The following is a 23,398-nucleotide window of genomic DNA, read 5'->3' on the forward strand; positions in this document are numbered from 1 at the left end:
TCAGCGGTCAAGTCCAGCTAATGCTGCAGCACCGGATGTGACATAGGAACACAGTACTAGGACATATTTGCACAGGGTGATTGCTTTAGCCAGAATTATTATTATATTACATTTCTTTGCAGTTCACATTTAAATCACCCGTCCAGATTTCAACCAGGCCCGACCTTGTGTAGTTTTCCAACCCACACATTTTTTCCAAAGGCTGGGGCTCATTTATGCAAGCGTAATAAATATGTATTGACACTTTTTGAAAAACACTGCAGGTCTGGATAGTTGAAATCAAGAAGCAGGGATACTCTTGTAACATGGAGTCTTTGGATCTTCCAAGCTAGCTTTTTTCATTAAATTGAATGAATCCTCTGTTACGGCTGTGGGAAGTGAGGATTTATCCTCTGCTTTTGTCATATCTTGACCAGAAGTGAGCAGAGTCTCATTCCCACATGCTCTTCTCCCCTATTTATCTTTCCTGTTGCACTGTGCTTATAGGTGGCAGCCATGTGTCTTGCTCCTCTGTTTCCTTTGCTAGTCAGGGAAGAATCTGTAGGATGGCCTCTCTGTCCTAGAGCACCTGAGAAAATTTTTGTAGTGCATCATCCAAGAAGCTTTAGCAGTTATATAAGGTCACTGGCACCATTTTAGATATACTTTCCTGTCTGCAAAACTGGAAGGAACCAGTGGGTATGGGAGAGTTGACAGCTGTGGGGTGGAGGGGGGTGTTGGGAAAGACTGGAGAAGATGGAATTTGCCTATCTCCGCTTCTCTCCCTGCTCTTGATCCCCCAGTGTGCTGAGAGGCAACCAATTTTTTTCTTTCTTCTCTGCCTTTTAATCTAAAGGGATTTAAAAAATATTTCAAATCATCTCTCTATATTGTAAAGAAAAGGACAGTTACCTCCTTTACTATTACTATGTTGAAGTATCTGCAGCCTGAATTAAAAGCAGCCGACTGCATCTGGCATCAGTCCAACCAGCGGATTTACCAGAGCTATTTTTATCCTCCTGATATAAAAGGAATATAATTTCCTTTCCTGCAGGGTAAATGTGATGTGATTTCTTTTGTCACTGGCTCTATGCTAGTCTGTAGGAAATGTGTCAGCACAGCACACTCACTGCAGCTGGAGAGATGCTGGCTGGAATGCTGACAACCAGCTGAAACGCGTAATATTGTTGTGTCCTGCACAGATATGCATGCAAAACAAGCTCCCACTGTCAAAGACTGTCATTTCCCTCCTTTGATTAGCCATTCTCCCACAGTCCAGAAGGTTGCCATCATCGAATATGAACAATTTAAATAACTTGGAAAAATCTCTTCCCTCCATTTCCATTCACAGGATCCTGAGAGCATCTTGTTCTGTGAGCAGACAGTGAACCTGTTCTAGAAAGGTTTACTGTCATTGTGTTTCTTCCAAATGTGCATAAGGGTGGTTGACAGGTTGGGAGAGAAATATAAAAGGATGAAAAAGTGGGAGCCTAATTAAATAAGACAAAATGTATTAATATTGTCCAATTAATGACAAAATATGTATCATACATTCACAAAACAGCTATCTATTGGGATCAAATACATCCTCTCCCATATATCTAAAGATATACTGTAGTCCTCTACAGTCCAATGGCTTAGATCTTAGCTTTGTTTCCATTAATGGAACAGAGTTCATATTTAAAGAACAGAGAGTGTCTGCTGGCCACTTCCCTCTTCAGCTCCCTGTATTCCCATGCAAATTTGTTCCTGGGGTTTAGGGAATCCTGGGGATGATGTGGAATGCAGCAGAGGAAGAAACAGCTAGGGGGAAAAACCATCCTGCATACATGGAGGAGCAACTTAGGCTGCCATACCCACTAACTTGAGAATTAGTCCTGTTGAGTAAACTTACCTTGATTTTTAACATTTATTGTTATATTTAAATTCTGCCTTGGCCCCTTTCTGGGAACCCAAGCTGGCTTCTACAGTCCACATCTTCTCAACTTTATTCATTTTATTCTCAAAAAGCCACAACAGATTACATGGTCTCCAGATCAACTTCATATTTTTACATTTCTTCAATTTTTCAGAGTTAGAGGGTTGGAGTCAAACCTAATTATGCTTAGAGTAGATCCACTGAAATTAATAGGTCGTAAGTTAGTAACAACTCTATAGATGTCACTGATTTCAGTTGGCCTACTTTAAGTGTGAATAATTCTGGACCCAACTCACTATAATTAGAAGCAGTGTATTTGACCGTAATAGCCAGACATTTTTGTATAATTCTATAACAAATATGCTATAATTCTATAATATAAATTGTTATTAATTGATTTTATGTATTACAAGAGGGTCTACCTTTTTTGAGGGACCTGAAGTAGGTGCAATTCTATCTTTTACTGAACTCCCTTCTTGTTTAAAACTTTTTCAGATTTACACAGCTAGGAGTACTGAAAGCAGAAATATAATAGATCCCATTGTATCTTGATGTTTATCTGGGTGATGCTGTTGCTCTTAAAATACAGGAACACCCTGAATAATTCTAGAAGTTTAAAGTCAGATGTATGAAGGAATATTTAGCCCCAAGTATTGCTAATTGCATTGACAAATTGATGTTTGCTTTTATTCCTAGCCCAGATCAGTTTTCGTGCATTTGTCCTAAGTTTTTATTTCCCAACATGTTTGTTCTTTCTTTAGTTGAGGAAAGGGCCTCCTGTTCCACCGCTGCCTAAACTCACACCGACAAAAGAACTGCAACAGGAGAACATTATTAGCTTGTTTGATGACAACTTTGTTCCAGAAATAAATGTGACAACTCCATCACAGGTAAGGCAAGAATGGAAAATACTTGTTCCAGTCTTCAAAAAACACCATCAGTTTAGGACATACACAGTGGTGTACTCAGATAATCTGTGCTTATTCTTACAACCATCCTGTGAAGGAGGTTAGGCAGCAAGATAGCAGATTGCTCAAATGCTCCATAAGTTTTTTGAGTGAGCCTCAATTAGAACTTAGCCCAAGATGAAGGCCAGTAACTACACACCCATGATTCCTATGGCCTTGTTACTTACGTTAATATATACACTAAGGAGAAAACAGTTACATGTTGCAATTGTTAATGAAAGTCAAAGTTCTTAGACTTGAATTCATGGATGCAGGCGTACTGCTATGGAATCTGAAGCGCTAAGGATGGCATTATACTTTTAAGTTGTTTTTTAAAATGATTTTAGCAAGGCATTTGATGTGACAATTTATGCAACGTTATATTAAAAACAAAAACAACCCCAGCAAAAGTGTAACAGAGAAAGAAAAATCTAACTAAAACAACTAATTAAAAAAGAAAGCAGAATTGCTTTACAATAAAAGGATTTCTATCTAACCTATTATTTTGCCAGTTATCATTCCAGTAAATAATTAAACTATTCCATTTATCTGTAGTACCCATTCTCTGTTGATTTTTCACTCTTGTGCATTTTCACTGTCTCTGGACATTTGATCAGCCATTCTTATGCTGTATATATATTTATTTATATTTAGGATATATTTATGTAGGGTGCAGCTTTTTCTAATTTCTAGCCCATTACTTTTTTAGCTGCAACTAACTAATTTCCAGTCAACTTCCTTTTAAAATGTATAGTGGCAAATTCAATTATATGAAAAAGAACCAATGTCATTTGAGTGGGAGAGAGTGAGCATCCCCATGCCCACCAATTTTAGTTTTACTCCACAGCCCACAAACAGCTCCTTTGTAGGTTGTTGGGTGTGGTGCATGAAACCAGACCAATGGTTTCTTAACGGCCTAAACGATCCAGAGGTTAAGTCATGGTTTGTCATCTCCAATAGTCCATGGTTTATTTAACAGATGAGCTGCTACATGTAAACAGATGCACCCAGTGTCAACCATGAAACACACACACACACATCCATATCCAAAATTCATATTAGTGTTACTAATTACATGCTAGTGTTACATATTACTAAATTCTAAAACACTTCTGACACTTCCTGATCTCTTCCTCAGGCAAGATGTTGTAAGAAGCATATTTAGAGGTGAGAATGGTGAGTGGAGTGCAGAGAGAAAACGCCGTCGCAGCGTCTGCATGTTCAGAGTCCCTAGCTGAAGTGGGAAAGAGGGTCAGAAACATTCAGACTAGACTCTGCATAGCATGTGATGAACCTGCAGACCCTGTAGCTACACCATACATTTGAGTTTTGCATTTGACAATCAAAACGGTCACCAAAGCATGACTTTCAAAAGTGATTGAAATTCATTACTGGTTTTATAACAGAATGAAGTTTCTGAAACGAAAAAAGAAGAGTCCTTGCTAGATCTGGACTTTGATCCTTTCAAGCCTGATGCTGCATCAACTGCAGTGACCCATTCGCCAATGTCTCAGGTATCTTGTTTGAAAAATACTTCTTTCCAGTACACATTACATTACATCACACCACAATCTGGGCTTGGTTAAGCTGCACTTCAGTGAAAGCAGTGTATTGTGTATAGTATATTTCATTATTTTTAACTAAAGAAACTTTCTAGCCCTTATGATTACTAGCAGATGACTGAATATGTGTGGGCAAAGTCTTCTGATGTCTGAATAAGATTTCCAGTGATTAAATGAGGAGCTTTGGTGAGCTGGTCTACATGCAATGAGAAGCTATCTTGGGTGAATTTCCACATGCAGTTTCTTGTCATGGTACCTGCAGCCATTTTGAAAATTCAGATGCAGTGGAGAATGGGAACATGTCACAGCTACACCCAAGTGGGTGACTTTGGGCTATCACAGACTCTCAGCCCAACCTACCTCACAGGGTTGTTGTTGTGGGGATAAGATGGAGGAGGAGAATGATGTAAGCTGCCTTGAGACCTTTGTAGGAAAAAGGCAGGATATAAATTGAAAAATAAATAAATAAATAAATAAATAAAGTTCTTATGACTCCAGTAGGGTTTAACAAGCTCCCTGGAATCTTAAAACAGTCTATGAGGTCTGGGTAGCTTGTTAACACCCCCCCCCCACACCCCCAAGTACCTCCTGCAAAATCAGGTTTGCTCATTAGAGCAACCCATAGTGCATATCTGCTATAATTTCAGTTTTAAAATACAAAATAGAATATTCCACAGGGAAATTCACCCCTGGGTACTTGCCATAATATGCGAACAAAGTAAGTGTGTTATTCACATCCTTACCTATAGATAATCATGACTTGCAAAACCAGAACAAATCAGCCAAAACCATTTTAAAATGGGAAGCCCATTATGCAGTGTAAACAATTGTAATATGTATTAAGTAAACAAAATAATGTAAATCTCAATTTGCATAATAGAATATGTTTAGAACATTCTAAATATTCTAGAATACATTGTAGAATATGGCTTCACTTGGAGCTCAAAGACAGTGGCATGTTTTGGTGAGCATCAGGAAGGGGTGGGAGATTAAATCGTTAAACTTGGTGTGGAATATTAGCAAACCCAGATGTCTTGGATGCAAATGAGGTGCTGGTATATCTGATACTGTTTAGCATATCAAGAAGAGGTGTTGATGCAATCCAAGTAACCATTCTTTGTGCATGAGCTATGAAGGCTCCTTGAAGCTGAGCATCAGCTTTGTTGAGGGTACTTTACAGCATATCACAAAGAAAAGCAGTTGTCTGTGCGCAAACTGGTTCTTAGTACATGATGTGAGTGAAAAATTTGGCAGCCTTGCTCATTCATGGAAAACAGGTACCTTTCAAGAAGTCTCTCAACTGGGTCCTGAATCATACTGTAGCATCACTATGCTACCCACTGGAATCTGCAATGTGGTTGTTTTGAAAACCCTTGTAGTTTGATATATTGTCAAATTGAGAGTCAGTTCACACCTTCCATTGACAACCATGCTTGGCCATGGACATGGCCTTCAACAGGAGCTGCAGCTGATCCAGACAAGCATCTCTGTAAGATACAAGCTCTTGATAATGAGTTCTTGTTGCATTCATGGTTTACCCTAAACATGGAATAGGTGAGATTGGCACTAAGATGTTCAGTAATGCTCTCGAGGAGCTCCTGTTCATTTCAGTCGTGCTTGTTGAGATGGACTTCCTGGAGAATGGTGCCTTATAGAGTCAGAATCCCTTTTTCCTGGGGCTTTGGACAAAAAAAGATAAAGAACTGACATATATCATAAATATATATTTCCACATCTCCCAAAAGAATGCTGAGTCTAAATCTGTCAACTTCATGAATAATCATACTACTATGTAATTATGCTTTACAGCACAGTAAATGGTGTTCAAATGAAGTTTTCAACACTGTCCTTCTTTCCCTTCTTCTCAGACGCTACCTTGGGATTTATGGACGGTAATGTATTTGTTATCTTTGTATGTTTGTTTCCATATCATCATTCATATACAAGGGTTTTTGGGATCAGAAAAAAGGGAAGGATCCTGCAAACTAAACTTTGACAGTAGAGGGTGGGAGTGGAAAGAGAAACAAATGGGTGACTGTGCATAAATGCTGCTATATATATTTAGATGTTTGTTAGGTATGGGACAGAGTCTCAAAAATTGAGATCAACTTTATGTAGAGAGATGAAATATGTGTAGAGAAAATTGGTCTTGCTATGTGTAAAATATAACATATTGAAAGATTTTTCACAAGGAAAAGCAAGGCATATTTACTGCCTGGCATGTATATAGTGCCAGTCCTTGGTTTTCAAGATTTGCCAGCTAGATAACTGAACAAATCGTGGCTTGTTTGGTCAATCTCTGTATTTGTTTTCCCCTTCCTCTATAGCAAATGAGTTTGCAGAATTGTAGTACTAGCACATAGAGTGCCTGCTTTTCATTTTTGTTTTTACCTTTCTTGCCCACTGCCTCTGTAGTCTGGCAAAATAACCCAAGAAGAACTCAAGGTTGTGGATTTGCATGTAACAGCAACCCATGGCTTATAAGCCATAATTTACAACCCAACAACAAACCATGGCTTCTGTTTTTATATTGTTTATGATTACTAAACTATGGTTTGTTAGTTCAGGTGTGTTCACACATCACAATAGCCCAGAATTCAACAACCCATATTATGTGTTACCATTATGTGTGAGCCACACCTGTTGTATTCCTGAATAAATTCCTATTGCTCATCTAAATAAGTTTGTGAACATAAATTATTTTCTCAGTTTGTGTATTAAAGGTCACTCCAATCACAACTGTAGTTTTATAATGATTACAGGCATATTTGCACCTATATGGAGGGATGAATCCAAAACACATCCTGACAATAGTGTTATCTCGATTTTGAATTATTTTGAATTAACCTTCTGTGTTGTAGTATATTAACACTGACTAGAATCCTTGCTTTTGAATGTTCATCTGCAGCTGACTTTGCTTATTATCAAATTGCTTTAGTTCAATAATCTTAAAACTTTCACTAAACAAATCTAATGAGCTGAAGTCACAGCTCAGTTCTGTTTGCTTATGTGTTGTAATATTCATTAGCCCAACCCCAAGACAATTAAATCCATTTTTGCCTGCATTTCTAGGACAAGCCAAAAGGATTCTGTAATGCCTGTACAAACCACAAAGGGGATAAACTCTGTAATGTTTGTATAAGTCTCATAAAGTGGATGTTCTGAAGTCTTTTCAAAGTGGCAGAGAAGATAAATACACATTGGGTGACTCATGTACAGAAATAGATTGGCTTTCAAGAATTGGGCATCATTTGTCTCTGTTAGATGAAGATGCTCCTGCAGCCAGCAAAACTGATAAAAGGTGGTAGCGGGCGGCAGAGGGATGGTAGAGAAAACTTACTAGCCTAGGATTTGTTAATGACTTCTATGTGGGTAATTTTCATCAGGGTTGAACGAATCAATAGATGCAGCTAATCCATAGAATTGATCAATTTCATATTAGAAAATACTAGCTTCTAATGAGAGTTGACAAGTGATCAGTGCTTATCTGTGGCAGTGATTTCCATCTGAATGTGCTTTGGTTCAATTGATGTTTTTAGGTCTGGAGTGGAATGGTAATTCTGCCAAAAACCTGAAGGAGGTTTGAAAAAGATGATTGTTCATGGTGACTCATGACACCTATGTTTGGAAACAGACTTTACAGGTTTTTGTATTGTTTCAAAACCCCACAAAATCTGTTCAGCCAACTGTGATGGTGGGATGAAGGAAATGTGCAGTTAAGCTAATATCTCAAAACATTTTCAGCCTTCATAAAAGTGTTATCTGTGTCCAGCCACCAGCAAGAACTCCAAGCTAGGAATTCCTGGGTTACTTAGTGAAAGAAGATAATTCATTTCATTGGCTACCTTAAAAGTTTCAACTCAATTACTAATTCATTGATCCATGTCAAGCTGTTAGTTTGAATCAGCTGTCAACTTCAATATCTACTACAATACATAATCCTAGACTGGGACTTCTGTTTAGCACATTTGAAGTTGTTCATCGAATCATACTTGGAGTGATGCCATCGTTACTTCATAAAAGTCCTGTGCTGTTGAAAGACAATGGCTATCTTGGGCGAACTCTGGAAGCAAGTGGAAAATTGAACTAAAAGTCCACATTCTAACTACACTCAAAGTTGTAAGAGACTTTCACAGTGGGGATATCCAGGTGATTGGTAATGTAAGTGGTGGCCATCTGCAAATTTGATAATTGGAAGTGCAATGCTAATTCTGATTGCAGCTATACAATACGGACTGGCATGATTGCATGAGAAGAACATCTGTTGACACCAGTAGTACCTCTAAATCCTTTCTAAATTGCTTAACTGGAATGATCTATATGAAGCCATCTGTACATATAGAGGAGATTCCAGAGGATGTAATTAGATGGCTCTTAATCAGCCAGTAATGTGATAACATCTTGCCCAAGGAGTCATTGGCTTATGTTGATTACACTAACAGTTGTTATTGTTTTGCTAGAGGTTTCACAACCACTAGCAGAACTCACACAATAAGTGCAGGCAACATTTAGCCCAGTAGTGTCATAATGAGCTGTGCAATGCCTTGCGGAAATGAAATCTAAGTATTGGATTTGACTATTGTATGAGGATAAAAAATGGGTTTCCACTAGCTGTAGAATTTTTGCAATAGTGGAATAAAACATAGGATATAAACCATGGATTGTTTATACTGACATAGTAAAATTGCCAGCCAAAGATGTTGATTTGTGTTTTATGCATATATTTTCCTTCCGCACAGACAAGCAGTGAACTGGTGCAGCCGGTAAGCAGACTTTCTCTATTTCACCTGCCAGAGCTACTCTTTAGAGAGCTAGCGAATGTCTCCAACTGTATGCTGCTTCCACAAATGAAAAGAGTTGTGCTAATTCTTTAACTTAGTCAGGGCTCATTTCTAAAGTTACTGTAGTAAAATATTGAATGCTGTGTTTATCTCATCAAGACCACCTTTATCTTTTTCATCTTGTTTTTTTTTCCTTTGCTTTTCTGTCTGCCTAAAGCCTGATTCTTCAAAAAGTCTTTCCCTGTGTAACCTGGTCATGGAGGAAAACCCAAACAGTGGGTCAACAGAAGATGTTACCAAACCCCAAAGTGATCTAGGTTTGCTCAACCTTGGCCTAGATGGTAGTACAGCCAGTGAGAGCCAGGAAAAAACTTCAGGTGTTCCTTTGCCTTTCCCCAAGTCAGAGCAAACCTCAGCAGACTCATCTGTTGCACTGGTTACTACTGCTTGGCCTGCAGTAGGTGAGCAAGAGGATGGTGCATCTTGGACAGCCTCTTTAGATGACAATCCAGCCACTTTCCCAGAAGCATACCTGGACGCTAGCCACCTTGCGCACAGTGACACAGATCTGGTGGAGACTAACCAGACTTTAGTGAGCGAAACTATGGTTGAGACACCTGCAGTAAGAACTGATAGCTTTTTGGATGGAGCTCCATTTAGTGTGGAAAAGACAGAAGAAGAGAAACAGGAAATGGAAGAGTCTTTGTGTACAAATGAGGAGCCATGTGAAAAGGTAGAAACCAGAGATGTTAATCTCAAGGAACTAGACTGCACAGAGGATTTTGAAGAGAGAGATTGTGACAGTCAAGGCTACAGTGAAGTAGAACATCTTGAGGTCTTAGCAAAAGCAAAGCATGGCAACCTAAAAAGCCCTGATGCAGAAACTATAAGGGATCCAGAATATAATAATGAGCAACCAGAGACAACAGCTGGCAGTTACCTTCAGGAATTCAGCCTAGAATGTAATGGTGTTGCTCTGATTCAGGAGACAGGTGAAAGAGATGCTGATGAGGTAGCAAACATAGGGTTGGGTTGTGTAGATCATAGTAGGTTTGAAACTGGAAATAGTTTAGGTCCCTGGAATCAGGAGCATGGAAAGGTGTGTGTGGATGACTTGTCCTTTGCTGGGAATACATCCATAGAAGGCATGCAGGAAAGTGAAATGGCCCATGTTACAGGATTCACTGACCTTAATGTCAGAGACAAATCAACTGCTGAAGTTGGAAATTCTGTGTGTTGTGCTGAGTTACAAGGTGGTGAAGAGCCTTGTAAAGAGATTGAAGACCATAGTCACAGCATCCCTCAAAGCAATGATATTGCGGGTGAATGTCAAGCTACCTTTATACCTTTTGAGAAGGACATGGTTCTGCAGCCTGGGTCTGCAAATGCAGCTAATGCAAATCTCAATAATTCCGGGCTTGGCAATGTGGAAGATAAATGTGTAGACAGGGAAGCATTTTCCATAGCCGAAGAACTTAATAGTAACACTAGCTTTCCTGAGGTGTTGGAAGCAGATCCCTGGCAGGCCAATTGGGATCCAACTGTTAGTCCTGATTCCTGGGAGGCTTCCAGTGAGAGAAATGGCTATGATAACTGGCCCTTTCCTCCCACACAAGACTCTGTGGATGGAAAAGTGGAGAATCCCTGGCCAGGTTTTAATGATCAATGGTCTACGCAAGATCTGGGAGGTTTAGATAACTGCTGGGCAGCTGTGGGTGGAACACCAAGCCATTGGAATCAGGAGGTACCTTTAAAGCAAGAATCTATCAGAGAGCAGGGAAATGTTAGCAGCTGTGGACCAAACAAGGAGATAGGTAGGCCGTTGGCTCTGTTCCACATGGGAAATTCCAGAAATGCTAGCACGGAGAGCTCCAGTAGCCCCAAAGAAATTGAGACCAACAGCTCAGATTTATCTGAAGATGAAATTGCTAACCGGAGATATGGATTGTTGTACCAGGAAATAGAGGCTGATAAAGAAGAGGTACCTACCCCAGTGTGTAGCATAGTCTAGAAATGAGAGTTCCTTAGGTCAAATATATATACATACAAACATATATATATATTTAAAACCCCTGTGTTTTATGAGCACTCTGTTTCTATGTTCTCCTTCCTGCCCCTGTTTGCTAACAGTAGTGATCATAAAAACATACCAGACTTGGGACAGCTCAACCACAGAAGTATACTAAGTTGACCACAAAATGGTTGGCTGTTGAAAATTCCATTTGATTTTTTTTTTTTTTTTGCCATGTCCTGCCATATATTTTTGAATTTTGTGATTTCTAATATGATATTAATCTCCAGAATGTTCAAATTCTTAATCTGTGTATTTTTTTTAAATACCCTTTTAACATGTTACGTAATCAGTTCACACTGCTTGTCAGAATGTTCAATCCCTCCCTTGGCTTTTCATCTTTTGGTTTTTTAAAGCCTATGTTGTTTTTATAATATGCAAACAAGAATTTGATGTGAATATAATATTAATACAAATCTTGTTCCAATTTCCAACTTTGCTTAGGCACCCAGCAGTGCTTTTAATGGATTTGCACAGGTAAGAAACTGTTTTAATTGAGAGATGTCATGTCTTGTCTGAGAAAGGATCCATTAGGGATTGTATAGAAAGTTATGGGATAAAGGATAAATGATTTTACCTTGTTGAGGACAAAACAGAAGTCCTTCTTGTTCATTGGCTGACCATGAGAGAGACGGGCAGTACCAGTCAAGACCAGCTGTTGCAGCCATCATAGATAGTGAATCTATACATTGGCATTTTGCAATAATTAGTAACAGAAAATGTCATGGCAGAAAATATTCCGTTACTTTCGTACATGGTCATCATGAACTACCAGTCTTTTGAGGACATCTGGTATTAAACATTTGCCTCCAGGTGTATCTGTACAGATTCTGACCTTCTGGACACAGGTTTATTTTATATTTTCAATCCGTATATGTGTGTCTGATAGAACACCAAATAACAGACCCTTGTAGTTTGGTCATCGGGGATTGTACATGTCAATACAGAAGAAAGTCCAGGAAATTTTTATATTCTTCAGTCCTTCCTTCTGACCGTAGAAAATCCTTAAAGTATTCTTGGACCAACTCCTCATTATTATGCTAAATTCCACAGAGTGTATCTAGAGATAAATAGGTTGGCTTGGATGCCTATTGGAAAGTGTATTTGACTGCCGCTCATTGCATTCCATGGGGCAAGTAAGCCCAGTAGAAGTAAGCAGTTCTAAGTAGATGTGCTTAGGAGTTCACTGGTCTTCTAATATCTTCTTTTAAACTTGCTTTTGCTCAAAACACGTGGAAGACATGTATTTAACCCCTTAGTTACTATGCGACCATTATAAGTAGCGTGACAAGAAAAAAAGCATTTGGGCTGCTCAAGAAAGAGACCTTGGGGTCATGGTTAACAGCTTGATGAAAATGTCAATCCAATGCACAACTCCTGTGAAAAAGGCAAACTCTGTTAGGCATAATTAGGAAAAGAATGGAAACAAATGCTGCCAAGATCATACTCCCCTTTTATATTTCTTGGGTGTGATTGCACCTAGAATATTATGTACAGTTCTGGTTGCCACACCTGAAAATGGACATTAAACAGTTGGGAAAAGTGCAGAAAAGGGCAACTAAAATGGTCAAGCGATGCGAGCAATTTCCCTATGAGGAATGGTTATAACAGCTAGGACTGTTTAGCTTAGTAAAAAGATGAGTAAGTGGAGACATGATAGAGTTGTTCAAAATTATGTGTGGGGTGAAGAAAGTGGCTAAAGAAACATTTTTCTCCCTCTCCCACAATACCAGACTGGGCAAGCCTTCCCCATACCTATTTATATTGGAACTTGTTAGTGAGGGACAGGTAACCAAACCTATTGACATATGTCCACACTGAGTATAATAATGGAACTGAAATATATTTCTTGCATTCCTATAAAGAAGTAGCTGTATGGAATGCTTCCAGGTAAATTACAGATTCAGTACGAAACATCAGGGGTGAGACCGTGTTTGATACTGTCGTATTGCTGTAGTTAACTGAAATTCAATTAATAATGTTGTGGTTAAGTCACAACTTGTTTGGCCCTCTGCTTCAGGGATCTTGTTGGAGAGACAGGACTACTTCAACTGCTGATTTTATATAATCAAATTTGATTAAATCCATTCAACTGAAGAATTATATTCTCACTGTTGAAATCAATTTCAAATGTCATGTGGAAACCTGTATGGTAGATTTTTTCAGGGAAGTTACTTTGTCAGGTAAGTTATTTAACAAACACTGTACAAAATGAAAATGCAATCTAAAAACTAATTATCTTTCTCAATAAGGGCTGCTCTGAAAATTTAATCAAATCCATTCTTTTACAAATACACTTTAGTTATTTATTAAAACCTATCAAGTTAATGTATTTTTCCCTTCATGGAAAAGGTTCATTGCAATCATTTGCAGATCAAATGCAGATAACATTTCCTTGTTAACGCCACTTTATCCTGTAAGAAAGGCTAAAGCCAAATATTTTGCAAATTGCCACTCCAAACGGAATCTTAAATGTTTGTATATTTTTACTTCTGTGCTCACATGCAGTAGGCATCTTAGGAATTGAGCGAGCATCTATAATTCAGTCTGAGGGCCATGCAGAATAAATAAATAGATAAAACAAAATGGATGAATGTTGCCTTGGAGACCTTGAAGTAGAAAGGCAGACTATAAATGCGTATCAGTAAGCGAATTAATGTAAGATTTTGGATGCATGGCTTCCCAACAGTGGTGCTCTGGAGGCTCAGCTCCAAGGCCTTGCCACCTCTGCTGGAACACTGGATGTACCGTCTGCCTCTGTCCCCCTGCCCCCAACCAAAATAAAAAGAGCCACAACAGCTGCTTCTTTGAATAGCAAATTGGCCTCTGAGAGGAGGAAACGGATGTAGCAGGAATGTGCCAAATCGGAAGGAGAAGAGCCACTGGCTTATAGGCGCATCCAAATGGCGCTCTACCTTCCTCTCTCACCCTCTGCACTACTTTTCAGGCAAGGTGATTGGAACAGAACACATGATTCTAAGTTCTGTCACAACAAAGACTTCTATATGGGGAGTAAGATCTTGGCAGCTCTATTTTCTATTCCACTCCTAATTATGCCCAGCATGGAGTTTGCCTGTTTCACAAGAGCTGTGCACTGGGCCAACATTTTGATCAAGTTGTCCACTACTACCCCCAAATCCTTTCTTGCTTACACACTGCTGCCTCAGATCCCAGCAGCTTATACTTGAAGTTGGGATTTTTTTTGCCCCAAGTGCATTACTCCACACTTGCCTGCAATGAACTGCATCAGTCTTTCAAAACCTTACATACATATTTAAGAAACATTGTATAGAATATTATAATTTTGTCGTCCATACTTAGCTTCTCAGGAAACTTTTATCAGTGCATCCTTAATTCTATGCATTTATGCATATCCTTCTCCTATGTATGTTCTTAGGATACTTCCCTGTTTGCAATGCAATCAAGTCAGAATGTGATAGATAACATGGTAAGTTGTTGGTTTTTAATCTTTGGTTAAAAAGGGTCTTCTCTGTTACTTGTGAGGACTTCTGTTCCACTGACTTGAGTTCTCTGGTCCATCCTCCTTCACTTGCCATGATGTATGGAAGGCTTGGAGTATGGGCAAAGCAGGCAGACTTTCTTGCATGGGCTGGAGGAAGGGGATTCAGCATTCCTGTATCCATGGAACAAACCATGCATGCAGCACTGTGTACAACCACACCAACATATGGAAGCTAGTTAAACTGTACAAGAGGATAAATGACATGACGCTTGCTTCATTTAAACAGCTACAAGTCAGGAGCAAATCAGAACAGTTTCAACCATTTATGTATGGACACTATTATGCAACTGTACAACGACAGATCTGCATTCATGTCTTAAATGAAGGCTCTAAAGCTCTGTGTACAGCTGCATATTTTATCACTGCTGTCTGAGTTCTATACCTTTAGCCTTCCAATGAAACAAGATTTTTTAATTTACCATTTGTCAATGTAACAGCTGCCTGGAAAGTTTCAAGGAAGCATTGAGAAGCAAGACATCAGTGACTTGTGCTTCCCCGTACAGTGGTTTTGCCCAAGGGGATGGGGGAAGAAGAGAATCATGTGCAAGAGAGTCATGATGTGCAAAGAGAGCATGTACCTTCTTGTGGAGGAAATGCACAGTTCTTTATGTCTTTTGAAGAGATCCAGAAGCACAAGCTTCTCCTGCTTCTCAGACTTCTCGGAAAATCTTATGGTTAATGAATTGTTCTAATGCTGCACTGACTGTGGTCCCACAATTCCTGGTGTTCTTCACTGAGTGTTATTTGTTTACCTTTCTAAAAATGATAATAAACCCAATCACAAAAGGCTGAGCCAGAAGAAGCTCCATCTTTAGAACTCCAGGAGGAGGAAGTCGTAAGTGTACCAGAGGTGGCTGCTGAGCCAGATGCACAGTCTGTGGAGGCTGGTGAGCCAGCCACTGAAGCTGTGGTGAGTGACTGGTACTTCATGTGCCCTCAAACTCATCCAAAAGTTTTTGTTGTTTTATACATACATTAATTACATTTCATCCACCTTGTCCAGTTTCATCTTTATGGGGCTTCAGAATGGGTTGATACAGAAGCTGAGGCCCAAGAGAAGGAGCAATCTCCACTGGGGTCTGGCAGATGGACAAGTAGGGAAGGGTTAAGTGTGGCTCAGCAAAACCAGTGTTCAAGTTCCAGCCCATCCCTGGGGATGGGGAACCTCTGAGTTGCAAATGTTCCCCATTTGGCCCACAGAGCCTCCTTGCATGTACATATAAAAATGCTACGTATGGTCTGCTGTTTGGTATTTTGTGAACAGTCTGAAATTTGGTGTCAGCAGAAGCCAAGGAGAGCTTAGGGCACGTTTGAACCAGCACTCCACGCTTTCCCTCTTCTGTGTTCTTTTGTCTCTCTTATTGTGCCCGGCTGTGCTTTGTGCTTCCAGGATAAAGGTGCTTTCCTTTCTCTGAAAACCCAACACTTCAGGGTAAATCTGCAGTTCTTAAAAAGCTCAGGCAACAATTATTAATAACAGTGGGGCTTCTGCTCAGGCCGTTGTTGAAATGTGGCCATTGTGCTTGATAATAAGTGCTGACACTGTTCAAATTTCTCTGGAAGTTTGAAATAAGAAACTGAAAGATCCATGGGGGAGGGTTCATGTTTGGATCACCCTGGGCTACAGGAGCCTTTTAATGACTTCACAACTTCAGTGGTATTTACTCTTGACAAGGCTACAGGTTTTCAGCAGGTTCCAAAGTATTGTTCGTCTGTCACTATGAATTAAAGTAGATTTTCTTCCTTGAGTCACCATGATGAGGAAGCTCATTAGCCTCAGAAACCTAGGAATAATGGTTTGTGGAAGATCTATAATCCAAAAGCTTACTTTATTTTTATCAGCAATAAAGAGCCAAGATCAATCATTCTGTTCCCAGCAAGGTACTAAGAAGGTGCTTTATGCAATGTCATTGGCTGAATCATCCTCCACATCTGACCATCCACACTAAACTGGGAACCAAAGGGCTGGCCTCAAAAGCAGCAGGCCTTTATCTTTCCATCATTTCTTCCCCCATAATGTCATGTACCACAATAGGCAAGCTTTCTGGAGATCACAGGTACATTTGGTGTGTTTTCCATGAGTTCAAGCACATAAGCATTTTCATTTTACTCAGCACCCCTGCATCTGGATTCCCACTTTTCTTACTTGCCCACTTTCAAGACTCTGCTGCTATCAGGGTTTATTATGCTGCAGCTTAACCCACCTGTACAAGCAGTAGCCAATGGAGCTGGACAGAGAAACCCAGCAGGTGGAGCAGCGTTGTCATGCATGTTCTAAGTGCTAGTTTTCCAGAGGAAATGGAATTTCTGGACTGCCGCTTTCTGCAGCAACCATGTAAGGAGGGCCAAGGGAAGCTATCCATTTACAGAGTCAACCTATTGGTTCATCCAGCTCATACCAGCCTTCCCTAAGCAGATGCCATGAATGCTTGGGATGGCAACTCCCATCATTCCTGAGTGTTGGCTATACTGACAGGGCTGATGGAGATGTCCAGGGCCTCAAGGCAAGGGTCTTTCCCTGACCTACATGGAGATGTTAGGGACAGAATCTGGGACTGTTTGGATGCAAAGTTGATGCTCTACCCACTGAACTATGGTTCATTCCATAGCAGCTCCTATGGCAGCTAATTCAAGGTGCTGCTTCTGTTCTTTGTAGGTGTGAGAAGGTGGTAGGGAAGAAAGTCTTTAGTGTTGTGCTTAAAATAGGCCAGCATTCAGATACAATGTATTCACACATATTCTAAATCATTTGTATGATAAAGGTTTTCATTGATGTATTTTTGCATCTAACTCATATTTGGGAAGTAAATAAAGGTAGTTGAAGACCTTTTTTCTGACAGCTCTAAAAGGAAATGAAAGTTACAAAAAGAGAGGTTACATAACTTTGATTTTTAACAGGAGAGAGGTTTCCATAGCAACATGCATGACTGTTGGCAGTTGGCTTGGCCAGGCATCTGGGCATGATTGGAGTTTATGATGCAACTGCAGGGAATAGTAGAATGCATTTTTTTTAAAAAAAAATAAGATTGATATATAAAGATTATGTGTAACACAACATCCTTATGAAAAAATGCTGAGATCAGCTTTAAGGGATGTCCACAGAAGCTCATTTCCATGGTTGGAGAAAATGCAATTATGATCTCAAACTGGGAGGGTACTATAATTTAAAATTCTCCTGACATTTTTTGCATTCACATGCATTCGTTTGACAGGCTATCTTATAGTTGTGTTCCAACTGCTTAACTGTGTAATATTAAGAGTTCTTCTCAAATGAAGAATTCACCCAAGGTTGTTAAAGCTAAATATGTGCTTAACCTCTTTCTAGTCAAAAGCAATGAAACCAAAACAGCTGAGGTTGGTTTGTGCTCACAGTGGTCTGTCATCTGAATTCAGACTGCTTCCTGCAGTCTTATGTTTGGGCAACAAGCTACTCTGACAACCCTTGTTCACCTGAAGACCAATTCCATCATGGGTTCTGCCAAAGTAGCTAGCCAGACGCTCAGCAAGACCGAAAAAAAACTCTTCACTCTTCATGATCTCTCTCATGCTGCCACCACTGTCAGCCCCTCCACGGATGCTCAAGTAGCACTTTGAAGTGACTGTCACTGGTTTGCTACCTTAAAAGAAGACTCAGCCCCAGAAATGTGTGCAAAATGGCTTCATAATTCTGGGGAGGGAAAAGTGATTGTCTTTCAGGAGTGTGCAATTATGGCTGTCCAATATGTATAATCTTACCTGGTCAATGTCCTTGCAAGTTTCAGCTGTCAAAGGGAGTGAAGTGCCATCACATAGACAGACACTGATAAGCCAAGACAAGGATAAATTTCACACAGTTGCCTTTATCACTGGTAAAGATGCGGGGGGGGGGGGGGCTGCCCAAAAGAGGGTTGCAACAAGTCTCCCTCTTAGTAATATCAGCTTCTGGATCTCACGTGCTGAACTGAGAGTTCTCAGTGCTGTCCACATTTATAACACTTTTCTGAGTCTCCAGCTACTCTAGGACAGGCAGATATCAATGCCCACCTGTGGCTCCTTTTCGCAGCACTTAGTGTTGTGGTTATTCAGATTCCCTGACAATTCTTTAAAAAATGTGAAAGGGGCTGAATGGGAAAGAGTGAATAAGGCTAAATTGAGGTGGGGGCTCCTGGTGGTGCTTGTGCCCCATATGCTCCATGTTTTTGTACTGTTGCTGAGGGATTTCTTTTTCAACTGGCTGGAAAATGTGTGCTTTTTTGAAACTGGGAACTATATGCAGATTTCACAGCTAGGAAGTAAATGGATGGGAAAGGCAAGACTTTATATGTTGGACAGCCATATGTGCACAGCTGTGTACGTCTAAAGAATGACAAAAATAATTGTATTAAAAATGGAAGGGATTAGTGCACATTTCTGGGGGCCCAAAAAAGCTTCCACCCCAATTGCACATTTTAGAGGCTTTGAGAAAGAAGACATGGCAAATGAAATGGGAACAGAGATCGGAGTGTGCAGGATGAGACAAGGCAGGTTTTGCTGCAAAGGACACTGGAACACTGGCTGGAGGACCCAAAGGGAAGAAGCAGCGGGAGAGCAACCCACGGTAGCCCAGTTTTCCATCGGGCACATGTGGGGTTTATTTTTATTTATTTTATTATTTTATTAAAACATTTCTATGCCGCCCCATTCGCCGAAGCCTCACAACATAAAATTAAAATATAATACATACAACAGATTAACAATATAAAATAAGTCGCCCTGGCCAGATGAAATAAGCAAATAATATTAACAATTAAAATGACGTTTAAATAAAAACTCTGTGACAAACAATCCATTGTCATTTATTTATAGTGTGGCTGTCATTTCCTTACTTACTTATTCAGTGAGTGGCCCTTCCCATGGGTAGTCCTTCCCTAGTGTTGGTTTTGGAAAGGTTGGAGGGATCAAAATTTGCAGTCATTAGTCCTCTGGGTTTCAATAAATATTTCAGGTGTCTCTACATCAGTGGCAATTTATGATAGGTAACCAAGTCTCCTAGGATCGTTCACTGCATTGTTCACAGCAGACAGGAGATCCTCTAGCAGTCCTTTGCATGTTAAAATGTAGATCACCCAAAGGCTATAAAATCGCAGTAGAGATTTTAACTTGTCTCGCCATTGTATTAACCTCTTTCATCGCTGTTGTTGTCATATCATCCTCAGAGGAACAAACCAGTGTTGCTTCCTCGCAGCCACCCTTCTTTTTTTCTTGGGCCTGAGAGCTCTTGAACAGGCTTGCATCCCATCATGCTGTGCAGCGTTGCTTGCTTATTGTGCATGCTTTGCATGTGGTGCTACCAATACGGACATTTTTCTTGTGAAAAGCCTGACATCAGCACTCTAATCCTGTCTCTGGTTTTATGAAGGATGCTGTAGAATCAGGCACACAGGAGATACCAGAACTTGCTGAGAGAGAGTGTGAGGTATGTATGAACAGTGGAGCAGGGGCAGCAAAGGGAACGGTTTGATCCTAGAGAAAGGGCGACAGTGTTGTTCCTCTACTGCAGTGCTGTCCAGCCAAAGGCAAGCACTTCTCAGCTCCACCAATCTGAGTGGGTGAATTATTTCATTCTGGAAGGATGCTTTACTTTAGCTGCTTGTGCCTTATTTTCTCCGGGTGGCACAAACATATACGTGTGGCATATTTTAATTTGTGTCTACATATCATTATGCAGCTATAGGGGAGTGTTTTCAGGATCTGCTTTCTACAAGGAAAAAGGACCTTCTCTGAGAGGAAGCACTCTGTTTGCAGAAAGCAAAGCCTTTCTGCTCAATTTTGAGGGATTTCCTCTATATAACACTTCACCCCATCCATCTGGATCTTCTGCCTTGATTCTTTGTGTAGCATTTCAGGTGGCTATGAAGGGCTGCTCTTGGAAGGAGAGGGCAAAGATATGTTGTGCTTTTCAAAATTAAATATGGATCCAACCAATGGCCAACAGTCACCTGGGTTATCTCTGTTCCCAGCAAAATAGGCAGGTCTATGTTAGCATCCTGTCATAGAAAGCAATGATCCATTTGACTTCATAAGCCACTGTATTTTGAAATATTTCTGAATGTTTATTATGAGATTTCTCAAATGTGGCCCCCAAGGAGATGTATGTGTGCATCTGTGGCCATACCGGAAGATTAATTTGAATATGAGTTTTTAATATCTTAGGGCCTAGTCCTTTGAACATTTAGATGCAAAAACAGTCTACAGCTCCTAGTGTGCTCCCAGCCACCTATGCTGGTCAAAGGATATTCAGAGTTTTAGGTCTTTTATCTGTCAAAACAGGGATAAGACTGAACTTTAAATTATTTTGTATGGAAATAGTAAATGACTTCTCTAAACACATGCTTCTTTACATGTAACCTTCCTAGACCTGGGTTCTTATTTCTGCAATTCATAGTAAAGTGAACGAGTAGTTTGATGTGTTGGTTTGTGATAGAAGTAAGAATAGGCAACTGGCATCCTATGAATCAAATGTATCCGACAATGAAACTTTATCTGGTTCTTGGCAGGTAGAATTCAGATTCTGGACAACAGAGCACTACAAATTTTTGTCCAATTTATAAACTCACATTCCATTGTTTTTAAATTAAATAGGGAAGAAGTATTCCTCATTTGATTTTTGCATCTTTCTTTATCACTCAATCTATCTATAGAGAGAACATAATGCTCCAAACAAGATGTCCTTGCAAACTTTATGATAGAACTTGATGGTGTCAAAGTGTACAGCAAAATACACGTCTGGACTGTTGTCTGCAGCTCCCAAGAATGCAGAACTGGGACTTATCTAGAGTATTGGAATTTATTTAATTAAAACTGTCTGACATTCAAGAAATGATTTACACAATCTGATCATTTACGTAATGGATGTGGGAATAGCACTGAGGTTTGTAGTATCAATTTCAAAAAACAAAAAATTGCCAAGCATGGGTTCCCCTCCAAAGACACCCTTTCACGTATCAGCTCACACCTTCTTTGCAGCAGTTTTACCATACTGTCTCATAGTATGGTAAAGTTTCAGGCTCGTTGGACAGTGCAGGAGGTTTGCCAACAGAAGGAAGGGTCTGTGTCCTTAGTGGATTAGAAAAAAGTCCTATCTAGTCCACCATTCTACTCCCACAGTGACTGACCAGATACATGTGGGAAGACCAGAAGTAGGACCTGGGTGCAATAGCACTCTTCCACTCATGTTCCTCACTGACTGGCACTGAGAAACTTATTGCCTTTGATATTGGAAGTAATATACTGCCACCATGACAGGAGCCATCGGTAGCCTTATGTTTCATGACTTTGACTAACCCCTCTGAATCTCAGTTGGTAGCCATCGCACAACACAACATCTTTCAGTAGTAAACGCCATAGTTTAGCTATTATCTGTGTGATGAAATACTTCTTTTTATCTGTCTTAAGTCTTCCACTGCACAATAGATCAGTATAAAACATTATAATTTTGGAATTTTTATTTTCAGCTCCCAATGATCCCCACTGTGTCTGTCTTTTTCACAGCAGCTGACATTAAGCCATGTTTTGATTGAATTGTCCACCATAAGCCCAAGATCCCTTTCCTGATCAATCACAGCCACCTCAAATCCCTCAGAGGATATACAAAGTTAGGATTTTGTATTTTAGTGTGTATCACTTTGCTCTTTAGACTTCAGTGTAAAGTCTTTTGTCTCATTTCAGGCTGTTTCTTGATTTGTACACAATAATATTTTATTGAAACAAGACTGCTGGGATTGACAGTGCAGTCCAGTTCTTATGAAAAAACACTATAGCTTTTCAGATTGGTTTTGAATGGAAATGGAAGAGGAACATGCCTCAGATTGCTATTGAATAGGAAAAATTATTCTCATGCGATAGGAAAAAAAATCACAAGAACCCACAGAAGTTGATGTTTTTCCCCAAAGAAAATCCTGTTTCAGGATCTCTCGAAAAGGAAGAGAGAGAATTGTGGGAGCTGGAAGAAAGTGGCAAAACCAAATGGGGTGCAAATATCCATGTCTTTGGTTGACGGAAACATAAATTACATTCCCCTTCCCCTTCTTAAAATATGGTGTCTAGAACTGGAGATTTATTCCAGAGGCAACATGACCAGACAAAACAGAAGGTGACTATTGCTTGCCACAGTTATCACTGCATCAGCTTTTATGGCAACCACATTGCTCTGTTGGCACATGGTCAACTTATTTTTTATATTTGCTAACCCATCTTTTTTAATTTCAAGGAACTCAAGGCTGCTTACATAATCCTCCTTTTCCTCCTCCTTCCAATCTTAGGGTTCATTAGGCCGAGAGTCAGTGACTGACCCAAAGTCACCCAGTGGCTAAGTGAGAACTAGGATGCCAGTCTCTGGACCCCAGTCCAACACCCAATTATGTTCAAATAAATTATGTTCAAATAAGACACCTAGATCCTTACTGCTGCTGAATCAGAACTCCATGTCCCGTACTCGTGTCTTTTGATGTGGGTCTGAACACAGGCCTTTACAATTATCTGTCAATTTTCATTTTGTTGGTGTCATCACTGTTCTAGGTCATCGAGGCCATTCTGAATCTTGATCCTGTCTTCTATAATGTTAGCTGCCCCTCCCAATTTTGTGCTACCGGTACCTTCA

The 23,398-nt window shown here is 39.9% G+C and overlaps 1 protein-coding gene across 1 annotated transcript in view; it reads left to right on the forward strand.

The window, feature by feature from the left end:
* AMPH (amphiphysin) overlaps nucleotides 1-23,398 on the forward strand; it is a 99,230-nt gene that overhangs the window by 69,427 nt on the left and 6,405 nt on the right. Inside the window, exons 11-18 of the mRNA XM_044454352.1 lie at nucleotides 2,659-2,787; nucleotides 4,251-4,358; nucleotides 6,275-6,298; nucleotides 9,146-9,169; nucleotides 11,703-11,735; nucleotides 14,656-14,706; nucleotides 15,569-15,691; nucleotides 20,159-20,215. Of these exons, the coding sequence (XP_044310287.1) occupies nucleotides 2,659-2,787; nucleotides 4,251-4,358; nucleotides 6,275-6,298; nucleotides 9,146-9,169; nucleotides 11,703-11,735; nucleotides 14,656-14,706; nucleotides 15,569-15,691; nucleotides 20,159-20,215 (549 nt within the window). The remainder of the gene's footprint in view (nucleotides 1-2,658; nucleotides 2,788-4,250; nucleotides 4,359-6,274; nucleotides 6,299-9,145; nucleotides 9,170-11,702; nucleotides 11,736-14,655; nucleotides 14,707-15,568; nucleotides 15,692-20,158; nucleotides 20,216-23,398) is intronic.

Source organism: Varanus komodoensis, unplaced genomic scaffold (genome assembly GCF_004798865.1).
Source record: "Varanus komodoensis strain SLA01 unplaced genomic scaffold, ASM479886v1 scaffold10, whole genome shotgun sequence".
NCBI lineage: Eukaryota > Metazoa > Chordata > Lepidosauria > Squamata > Varanidae > Varanus > Varanus komodoensis.